Source organism: Mobula hypostoma, chromosome 3, assembly GCF_963921235.1.
Source record: "Mobula hypostoma chromosome 3, sMobHyp1.1, whole genome shotgun sequence".
NCBI classification, from domain to species: Eukaryota; Metazoa; Chordata; class Chondrichthyes; order Myliobatiformes; family Myliobatidae; genus Mobula; species Mobula hypostoma.
In genome coordinates this window covers 3,292,858-3,304,354 of record NC_086099.1, presented here as the reverse complement: position 1 = coordinate 3,304,354, position 11,497 = coordinate 3,292,858, and the positions used below count along the sequence as shown (strand labels likewise).

The window sequence follows — 11,497 nt, the reverse complement described above, 5'->3', positions numbered from 1 at the left end:
TCCCTGTAACCTTTGACTCCGTGTCCATTCAAGAACCTGTCAATCTCTGACTTAAATACACCCAACAACCTGGCCTCCACAGATGCATGGGGCAACAAATTCCACAAATTCACCACCCTCTGGCTAAAGAAATTTCTCCGCATCTCTGTTTTGGAAATGGCGCCCCTCTGTCCTGAGGCTGTGGCCTCTTCTCCGAGACTCTCCCTCCATGGGAAACATCCTTCCCACATCTAGGGTAAATGCAAGTAGGCTTTTTCCACCAAGGTTGAGTGAGACTACAATTAGAAATCATGGGTTATGAGTGAAAGGTGAAAAGTTTCGTGGAGAAGGGTCTCGACTTGTAACGTCGACTGTTTATTCATTTCCATAGATGTTGCCTGACCAGCATTTTGTGTTGTTGCTTTGAATTTCCAGCATTTGCAGATTTGCTCTTGTTTTTGAAAGGTGATCTGTTTAAGGGGAACATGAGGGGGAACTTCTTCACTCAGAGGATGGTGAGAATGTGGAACGAGCTACCAGGGAAAGTCTGTCTTTCTTTTTTTTTCTCCAGTCCTGCTGAAGGGTCTCAGCCCGAAACGTCGACTGTACTCTTTTCCACAGATGCTGCCTGGCCTGCTGAGTTCCTCCACCATTTTGTGTGTGTTGCTTTGATTTCCAGCATCTGCAGATTTTCTCTTGTTTGTCTGGGGAAGTGTTGAATGTGGGGTTGATTTCAACGGTTAAAAGAAGTTTGGATAGGAACATGGATGGGGGGGGGGGGGTATGACGCACTGTGGTCCAGGTGCAGATAGATAGGACTTGGCAGAATAATGGGTTGGCGTGCACTAGGTGGGCTGAATGGCCTGTTTCTGTGCACTAGTGTTCTACGTCTCTATGTCTGGCACAGCATAGTCTGGGTTTGGGTAATTCACATTACAGCACACAAGGGATTATCTAGCCTATTATCTCTCTGCTCCTTTTGAAGGGACGTTGTGTAGACAGACTTCTTGAAATGGAGTCGCATGTCAAAGAACAAGAACATGTCACTTATTGTCGACTCTGGAGTAACAGATCCCCCTCATCTTTCCTTTAAAGATTTCACCTTTCACCCTTAACCCATGACCTCTAGTTGTAGTCTCACCCAAACAAAGTGGAAAAAGCCTGCTTGCATTTGCCCTATCTATACCTCTCATAATTTTGTACACCTCTATCAAATCTCCCCTCATTTTAGAAACATAGAAACATAGAAAATAGGTGCAGGAGTAGGCCATTCGGCCCTTCGAGCCTGCACCGCCATTTATTATGATCATGGCTGATCATCCAACTCAGAACCCAGCCTTCCCTCCATACCCCCTGACCCCTGTAGCCACAAGGGCCATATCTAACTTCCTTTTAAACATAGCTAATGAACTGGCCTCAACAGTTTGCTGTGGCAGAGAATTCCACAGATTCACCACTCTCTGTGTGAAGAAGTTTTTCCTAACCTCGGTCCTAAAAGGCTTCCCCTCTATCCTCAAACTGTGACCCCTCGTTCTAGACCTCCCCAACATCGGGAACAATCTTCCTGCATCTAGCCTGTCCAATCCCTTTAGGATCTTATACGTTTCAATCAGATCCCCCCTCAATCTTCTAAATTCCAACGAGTACAAGCCCAGTTCATCCAGTCTTTCTTCATATGAAAGACCTGCCATCCCAGGAATCAATCTGGTGAACCTTCTTTGTACTCCCTCTATGGCAAAGATGTCTTTCCTCAGATTAGGGGACCAAAACTGCACACAATACTCCAGGTGTGGTCTCACCAAGGCCTTGTACAACTGCAGTAGTACCTCCCTGCTCCTGTACTAAAATGCCAGCATACCGTTCGCCTTTTTCACCGCCTGCTGTACCTGCATGCCCACTTTCAATGACTGGTGTATAATGACACCCAGGTCTCGTTGCACCTCCCCTTTTCCTAATCGGCCACCATTCAGATAATAATCTGTTTTCCTATTTTTGCCACCAAAGTGGATAACTTCACATTTATCCACATTAAATTGCATCTGCCATGAGTTTGCCCACTCACCCAACCTATCCAAGTCACCCTGCATCCTCTTAGCATCCTCCTCACTGCTAACACTGCCACCCAGCTTCGTGTCATCCGCAAACTTGGAGATGCTGCATTTAATTCCCTCATCCAAGTCATTAATATATATTGTAAACAACTGGGGTCCCAGCACTGAGCCTTGCGGTACCCCACTAGTCACCGCCTGCCATTCTGAAAAGGTCCCGTTTATTCCCACTCTTTGCTTCCTGTCTGCTAACCAATTCTCCACCCACACCAATACCTTACCCCCAATACCGTGTGCTTTAAGTTTGCACACTAATCTCCTATGTGGGACCTTGTCAAAAGCCTTTTGAAAATCCAAATATACCACATCCACTGGTTCTCCCCTATCCACTCTACTAGTTACATCCTCAAAAAATTCTATGAGATTCGTCAGACATGATTTTCCTTTCACAAATCCATGCTGACTTTGTCCGATCATTTCACCGCTTTCCAAATGTGCTGTTATCACATCCTTGATAACTGACTCCAGCAGTTTCCCCACCACCGACGTTAGGCTAACCGGCCTATAATTCCCCGGTTTCTCTCTCCCTCCTTTTTTAAAAAGTGGGGTTACATTAGCCACCCTCCAATCCTCAGGAACTAGTCCAGAATCTAACGAGTTTTGAAAAATTATCACTAATGCATCCACTATTTCTTGGGCCACTTCCTTAAGCACTCTGGGATGCAGACCATCTGGCCCTGGGGATTTATCTGCCTTCAATCCCTTCAATTTACCTAACACCACTTCCCTACTAACATGTATTTCGCTCAGTTCCTCCATCTCACTGGACCCTCTGTCCCTTACTATTTCTGGAAGATTATTTATGTCCTCCTTAGTGAAGACAGAACCAAAGTAATTATTCAATTGGTCTGCCATGTCCTTGCTCCCCATAATCAATTCACCTGTTTCTGTTTGCAGGGGACCTACATTTGTCTTTATCAGTCTTTTCCTTTTTACATATCTATAAAAGCTTTTACAGTCCGTTTTTATGTTCTCTGCCAGTTTTCTCTCATAATCTTTTTTCCCCTTCCTAATTAAGCCCTTTGTCCTCCTCTGCTGAACTCTGAATTTCTCCCAGTCCTCAGGTGAGCCACTTTCTCTGGCTAATTTGTATGCTACTTCTTTGGAATTGATACTATCCCTAATTTTCCTACACTCCAGGGAATAAAGTTCTAACCTATTCACCCTTTCCCTATAACTCGTCCTCAAGTCCCAGCAACATCTTTATTAAATTTTTTATACTTTCTTTCAACCTTATTTACATCTGTCCTGTAGGTAGGTGACTAGAATTGCACATAATACTCCAAATTAGGCCTCACCAACGTCTTATACAACAATTATTTCCCAGCTATATGAGTGCATTAGTTCACTGGAAGTCCTTTCTTAGGGCAGGATATCTAGTTCAAGTTAGTTATCATTCAACCGTGCGTGAATACAGACAAACAAACCAGTGTTCCTCCACTGAAAACATTACCAAAACACACAGCACCAAGCACAAATAGCACATATGATTACAAATGCAGAAAAACATATAAAAAGAAAAATAATATAGCAGAGGTCCCAGAGTGGCATGACTCACTCTTCCTTCAGTTAGTCCTGACGAAGGGTCTCGGCCTGAAACGTCGACTGCACCTCTTCCTGCAGATGCTGCCTGGCCTGCTGCGTTCACCAGCAACTTTGATGTGTGTTGGTGACTGCCGATTGTCCTGGTCTAGCTTGTTCTTCCACCAAGTGAACACTAGAGGGCAGCATTACTGGAGGTTCTGAGTTAGTTATTTGCATCAGCAAACTGGTGAGTCCACTCCAAACTCTGAACCCTCAAAACTGTCTAAAAGACATTATGTCTTTCATTCATTCTCATGTTCAGTCTTAGATTTAGTTAGAAGCTAACATGATCCAGGGTGGACAAAGGAGAGGCAGTGGATGTCATTGACTTGGATTTTCAGAAGGCATTTGAAAAGGTGCCTCACATGAGGCTGCTTAACAAGATAAAATCCCATGGCATTACAGGAAAGATACTGGCATGGATGGAGGAATGGTTGACAGGTAGGAGACAGCAAGTGGGAATAAAGGAGGCCTTTTCTGGTTGGCTGCCAGTGACTAGTGGTGTTCCTCAGGGGTCAATACTGGGTCTGTTACTTTTCACATTGTCAATGATTTGGATAATAGAATTGATGACTTTGTGGCAAAGTTTTCAAATGATATGAAGATAGGTGGATGGATAGGTAGTGCTGAGGAAGCAACGTGATTGCAGCAGGACTTAGACAAATTGGAAGAATAGGCAAAAAAGTGGCAGATGGAATACAGTGTTGGGAAATGTATGATAATGTGTTTTGGTAAATGCATTCTGGAGCCTTCCCCATGAGTGGGTGCAGCCGCAAGTCAGCGAAGGTTTGAGATGAGAGTTTTCCTTCTCCTAGATGAGCTGCCATCATGGCTGACGAGCCCCATCTGCTCAAAGTGACTGGTTTTAAGACGCCAGTAATCCACCTTTGCCCTTTCTCCTGTAGAAATGGTTCCACCGGGCTCAGTAGCTAAAATGGGCAATTGTGGTGAACGGTCTGTGGACTATACCCAAGTCAATTGGCTCCTGTTTGCCCTTTGGAGAGGTACTGTTGCACGTCTGAGTGATGATGGGCAACTTTGGTGAACTGTCTGTGCCCTGTTACACTGTCTAGCGGCTTCTGCCTTCTACTTTCCAGGTAATCATCGATGACATTGGAAATAAAACAGTGGTGGAGTTCCCTGTACACCGGTGGTTTGCGGCAGATGAAGATGACGGTAAAATTCAACGTGACATTTTAGTTGGAGGAAGTCAAACAACAGGTGAGAACTGACTTTTGATGTCCTTGTAGCACTTATTTACAGAAAAGCAGATCTTCAATTTAAAAGTTTAATCATCTTTTAATTTTCTGAGGGCTCAGGGAGAAAGATGGTCCCTGCCTAAAGACTTATTTGTTTTATTTGTCACATGCACATCGAAACATCAAAACCTTCAGAGAAATGTAATGCCTCAATGACTAGCCCAGTCTGAGGATGTGCTGGGAATGTCCGAAATGTATCTAATGGGTATCTGATGGGTGTCTAATGGGTATCCAATGGGTATCTAATGGATATCAAATGGGTAACTAAAACAAAGCTAATGGTTTATTGGTTTATCACTGTCACACGTACTGAGAGACAGTGAAAACCTTGTCTTGTATACTGTTTACACACATCAGACCATTACTCAGTGCATTGAGGTAGAACAAGGTAAAGCAATAACAGAGTGCTTTGTTGAGCACATCTGCTCCATCTGCAAAAAATGGAATTTTGCAGTGGCCAACCATTTTAATTCCAATCCCCATTCCCTTTTCAACATGTCAGTCCATGGTCGCCTCTTCTGCTACGATGTGGCCATCCATATTCTGTCTGGGTAGCCTCCAACCTGATGGCATGAACATCAATTTCTCCAACTTCCAGTAATTTTTCCCCTCTTCCTCAATTCCCCTCTCCAGCCTCTTACTTCTCCTCACCTGCCTTCCCTTTCTCCCATCGTCCACACTCCTCTCCCATTAGATTCTTTCCTCTACAGCCCTTTACCTTTCCCACCCACCTGGTCTCATCTATCACCTTCCAGCTTGACCTCCTTACCCTCCTGCCAACTTCCTCCTGGCATCTGCCCTCTTCCTTCCCAGTCCTGACGAAGAGTCTCAGCCTGAAACGTCAGCTGTTGATTCATTTCCGTAGATGCTGCCCGACCTGCTGAGTTCCTCCAGCATTTTGTGTGTTGCTGAGAATACAGAACATACATAGTGTAACAGCTACAGGGAATGATTAGCGCACAGATGAATATGCAGAAAATGGAGGGATGTGGCCCCTATACCATGCAAGACTCTGCGGAGGCTGGAAACCTAGAGCAACACACACTAAATGCTGGAGGAATTTAACAGGTCAGGCAGCATCTATAGAAATAAATAAATATTCAATGTTTCAGGCTGAGACCCTTCATCGAGACTGGAAAAGAAGGGGAAAGAAACCAGAATAAGAGGGGAGGGAAAGTAGACACACTGGTAGCTGATAGGTGAGATGAGGTGATTGGGAAGGTGGGTGGGTGGAGGAGGGGGATAAAGTAAGAAGCTGGAAGGTGATAGGTGGAAGACGTAAAGGTTGAAGAAGAAGGAATCTGATAGGAGAGAAGAGTGGATCATGGGAGAAAGAGAGGGAGAGGGGGACCTGAGGGAGGTGATGGGCAGGTGAGGAAAAAGAGGGAAGGAGGGAAGGGGTAGAAATTACTAATAGTCAGAGAAATTAATGATCATAGAATGATTTGATTGGATTGGTGAACTTACTACAGCTCAGCCTCTGTGATCTTTTCCCATTTTTATATCATCCTCGTATGATTTTACAGGGATCGTTTACAATGTTTCCGTTGTGACTGGGAACGTCAGAGGAGCTGGGACCAACTCCAAAGTGCACATCATCCTCCATGGATCGAAAGGTCTTAAAAACAGCGGAAAAATCTTCCTGGAAGGAGGGCAGTTTGAGCGTGGATTAATAGACATTTTTAACGTGGAGATTGCTGCTCTCCTCAGCCCCCTCAGCAGGGTCACCATTGGTCACGATAACTGTGGGGTCAGTTCAGGGTGGTTCTGTGAAAAGGTCAGTTGGAACGTGGATTAACAGACGTATTTAACGTGGACATTGCTGTCCTCCTTGCCATTGGCTGCAGTAACGGCGTATCGAAGGGCATTTGGGAAGCATGTGGAAGCATTAGAGGGGGTGCAGAGGAGACTTACCGGGATGTTGTCTGAATTATAGAACATGTCTTATGTTGGGTGAGTTAGGGCTTTTCTCTTTAGAGTGGAGGAGGGTGAGAGGTGGGTTGATAGAGGTGTACAGGATGATAAAAGGCTTGGATCGGATGCACAACCAGAGACTTTTTTCCCAGGACAGAAATGGCTAATGTGAGGTGTCATAATTCTAAAGTGATTGGAGGAACGTGCAGGGGGATCTCAGAGGTGAGTTTTCCACACAGAGGGCAGTGGCTGTGTAGAACATGCTGCCGGGGTGATGGTAGAGGCAGATATGTTGGGGACATTTAAGAAACTCAGATAGGCCCATGGATGATAGAAAATTGGAGAGCTATGTGGGAGGGAAGGGTTAGATTGATCTTGGTGTAGGTCTGAGGGCAGCACAACTTTGTGAGCCCAAGGGCCCATGCTATGCTATAATGTTTTAGGTTTTCTATTCTAGAATGCTAAAAAGAACCTTGTCATCTTCAGAATGAGTTAGATGGGCTGAAGAACCTGTTTCTGTACTGTAATGTTCTATGACTCTATGACTGGATCTACTACCCGAGTGACATTTGAAGTGACAAAATTTAAAATGCTTTACATTAACAAAAGCAAAAGAAATTCTGCAGATGCTGAAAATACAAAGCAGCACACACAGAATGCTGGTGGAACTCAACAAGTCAGGCAGCATCCATGGAAATGAATAAGCAGTTGCCATTTGAGGCCAAAACACTTCAGCAGGACTGGAAAGGAAGGGGGGAGATGGGGAGATGCCAGAATAGGAAGGTGGGAAGGGCGAAGGAGGACAATCTGGAAGGTGATAGGTGAAGCCGGGTGGGTGGGGTATGGGCAGTGAAGAAAAGAAGCTGGGAGGTGATGGCTGGAAAAGTAAAGGGCAGAAGAAGGGAACCAGAATGCCAGAACAGTTAGAGGAGAGGTTGTGGAGGCAGATGTTGGTAAGATTTCAGACAAATTGAGGAATCAAAAGGTTGAGCACGGTGTGTTTCATGTCCTGAGCTGTGTATATTTCAATGCAAGAAGTACAGTATCGTAAGAAAGGCGGATGAGCTCAGGGCACGGATCAACACCTGGAATTATGACGTTGTAGCCATTAGGGAGATGGTGCAGGAGGGCAGGACTGGCAGCTCAGTATTCTGGGGTTCCGTTGTGTTAGACACGACAGAGCAGGAGGGATTAAAGGAGAAGGGGTGGTGTTACCAGTCAGGGAAAATGTTATGGTAGTGCTCAGTCAGGACAGACTGGAAAACTCGTCTAGTGAAGCTTTATAGTGGAACTGAGTAATAGGAAAGGTATGACCAAGTTAATGGAACTATATAACAAACCACCCAGCAGTCCATGGGATTTAGAGGAACAAATTAGAGAGGTTGCAAAACGTTGCAAGAAACATAAGGTTGTTATAGTAGATGATTTTAACTTTCCACATATTGACTGGGAATCTCATACAGTAAAAGGACTAGATGGGATAGAGTTTGTTCAACATGTTCAGGAAAGTTTTCTTAATCATAGAAGTCCCAACCAGTTCTCCTATCAGGGAATGAGACAGGACAGGTGAGAGAAGGGGAACACTTTGCATCTAGTGATCATGATGCCATTAGTTACTTTTTTTTTAAATTTTATTTTTATTTGGATAAGGAATTCACAATTATCATGTACTTTTTTCACACATATAACCTTTTCCATTTTTTTATATGTATAAAACTACAATTATTTATACATTCTTAAGTACACATTGAGATGATATAAAAGCAAAATAAACATTTAAATAGATAATTATGTACTGTGGTAAATCTAACCTATTAGGCTAAGTAATGAAATTAGTTGTTAAGAAAAATGGTAATAATAGTTTCCATACAACCCTTCTGGACCATTTCCACTGGTCCAAAATGTTGCATACAAGCCTATATACCAACCATTGTAGGTGTTTATATCCCAATTTGTTCGTGCTTGTTCCTGCCCGCAGACATAATTATCCAATCCCTATGTACTTATTTACTTAATTTTTTCTTTTTTTTTATCCCTTTCCCAAATGTTTCCCTTTACTTGTGTTAATTCTCTATTTTCCAAAAAAAAACAACAAACATTTAGACTAGGGGTGCTTACGTTAGCAATATTACTGTGTTGATGAGAAGAGCAATATAAATCATTAGGAGAGTCATCTAAAGTCTGCTCGCATTGGGGTTATATATTCAATCCATTTATTCCAGATTTGATAAAATGTTTCTTTTTGAGTTCTCAGGGAGTAAGTCAACTTTTCCATTTTAAATATTTCCAAGATAATTTCGTACCAATCTTCTAACGTAGGTGGTATTGGATTTAGCCATTTTCTAGTGATTGATTTCTTACTTGCCGCTAAGAGGGCCTGCAGCAACTTTATATCTTCTGTTCAAGGAACAATACATGCCCCAAATAGAGCGTCTCAAAGTTCAGAGGTATCTGGGACCTAAGTACCTTAACTAATGTTCTATGAATACCTTCCCAAAATAGACTTAATTTAGGGCAATCCCAGAAAATATGAAAATGATTTGCCTCCTTGGAGCCGCACCTTCTCCAACACATCACATTTGTATCTTTATATTTTTCCTGATATGGGGTCTTGAAGTATCTTATAATGTTTTTCCAACAATGTTCTCTCCAAGTCAAAGAATTAGTCGAGGACCATTGAAAGCTGCAGATTTTCCCCCAAGCCTCCTCTGAAAGTACCAACCCCGCTTCTTTCTCCCACTTCTCTTTAATATACAGTGTATTTACATTTTTAGCATGGGAGAGTGCATTATATAGGTGAGAAACTGATTTACTAGGTATTGAACTGCAAGCCGAATTCAGAATCTTGAAAAATTCTAATTCTACTGTTGATAGGTCTGTATATCTACGACTCTGGTTAACATAGTTTCGTATTTGAAGGTACCTAAAAAATTCATTATGTTCTAGGCCATGTTTGTCCTGCAGGATTTGGAAACTTTGTAATACTCTTTTATCTATAAATGAGAGGTAGGTTGTAAGACCTTTCTTTATCCATAGCTCAAATCTTTTATCTCCTCTGTTGGGAAGGAATTCGGTATCATATGCACACCATCTAAAGAGTTTTAGCATGTTATTAATTCCACATGAATTAACCACCTTCTGCCATACTTTTAATGTAAGATTTATCCAAGCATTATTAAATTTTTCCAACTGGGCCATCAATCCTTTGTCAGCTATTGAGGCCTGAAGAGGAAAACCGTCAACTAATCCAAATTCTGTTTCCTTCCATCTAGCCTTATATTCCCTATTACACCAATATAACAGAGGGGTTATCTGTGAGGCATAAAAATAATTTCTCAGGCAAGGAAGAACCATACCTCCTCTTTCCTTCCCTAACTGTAAGGTGTTATATCGAATTCTAGGTTTCCTTCCTTGCCAAATGAAGCGGGAAATCCATTTGTCCCATTCCCTGAATTGATTATCATCCACCTCCACTGGTAAAGTACGGAAAAGATATAATAACCGAGGAAGAATATTCATTTTTATAGTATTTATCCTTGAATTTAAACTTAAAAAGGGGATAAGATTCCATCTATGCATATCTGCTTTTATCTCTGAGATTAATGGCCCATAATTTACCTGTGACAGTGTTGAAAGATCCTTCGGCAGGGTTATTCTTAAATATTTTAATGATTTAGCTTCCCACTTAAGATCGTATGTATCCTGCAATTTTTTGGATGGTGTATAATTTAGGGACATAACCTGCGTTTTCTTTACATTTATTTTATAACCTGATATTTTCCCAAAGTCATCCAACAGTATAAACAATCCTATAAATGATTTTTCTGGTTCACTCAGATAGACCAAAACATCATCTGCGAATAACGCCACTTTCTGTTCAATCCCTGCCACCTTGATACCTTTTACGATTTCGCTCTGTCTTATTAGTTGGGCAAGTGGTTCAATATATAGCGCAAAAAGGAGAGGAGAAATTGGGCATCCCTGTCTAGTGCCTCTCTCTAAAATGAAGGAGTCAGAGAGGTCCCCATTTATCTTAATTCGGGCTGTAGGGCTGTCATATAGAGTCTGAATTACTTTAATAAACCTTTCTTGAAAGCCGAATCTTCCTAACACTCTGTATAGGAATGCCAAACTAACCGAATCAAAAGCTTTCTCAGCGTCCAATCCTACTACCATTGTCTCTGTCTCGTTCTTATTAACCTGTTCTAATATGTGCAGAGTTCTCCTTATGTTGTCCTGTGTTTGTCTTTGTTGAATAAATCCAGTCTGGTCTAAATGGATTAGGCCAGGTAAAAGCTTTTCCAATCTGCGCGCTAATATAGATGTAAATAGTTTGTAATCTAAATTAAGAACACTAATTGGCCGATAATTGCCACATTCTAGTTTATCTTTACCCTCTTTAGGAATAACTGAAATAATCGCTTCTCTCCAGGAAGGTGGAGTTTCTCCTCTCTGCAAGATCCAATTAAAGGTGTTAAGTAGTAATGGGGCTAACTGTGTCTTCAGGGACTTGTACCACTCTGAGGTAAACCCATCAGAACCCGGGGACTTTCCAGCCTTTAACCTGGAGATGGCCACATTCAGTTCTTTGACAGTTACTGGTTCTAATAAACTTTCATTTTGTAAATCTGTAAATTTAGGTAGATCTAAAAA

The 11,497-nt window shown here is 42.3% G+C and overlaps 1 protein-coding gene across 1 annotated transcript in view; it reads left to right on the top strand.

Annotated features, from left to right (window-relative positions):
- Positions 1-11,497, top strand: part of LOC134343819 (lipoxygenase homology domain-containing protein 1-like) — a 345,249-nt gene that overhangs the window by 141,840 nt on the left and 191,912 nt on the right. Inside the window, exons 13-14 of the mRNA XM_063042573.1 lie at positions 4,769-4,892; positions 6,457-6,707. Coding sequence (XP_062898643.1) covers positions 4,769-4,892; positions 6,457-6,707 — 375 coding nt within the window. The remainder of the gene's footprint in view (positions 1-4,768; positions 4,893-6,456; positions 6,708-11,497) is intronic.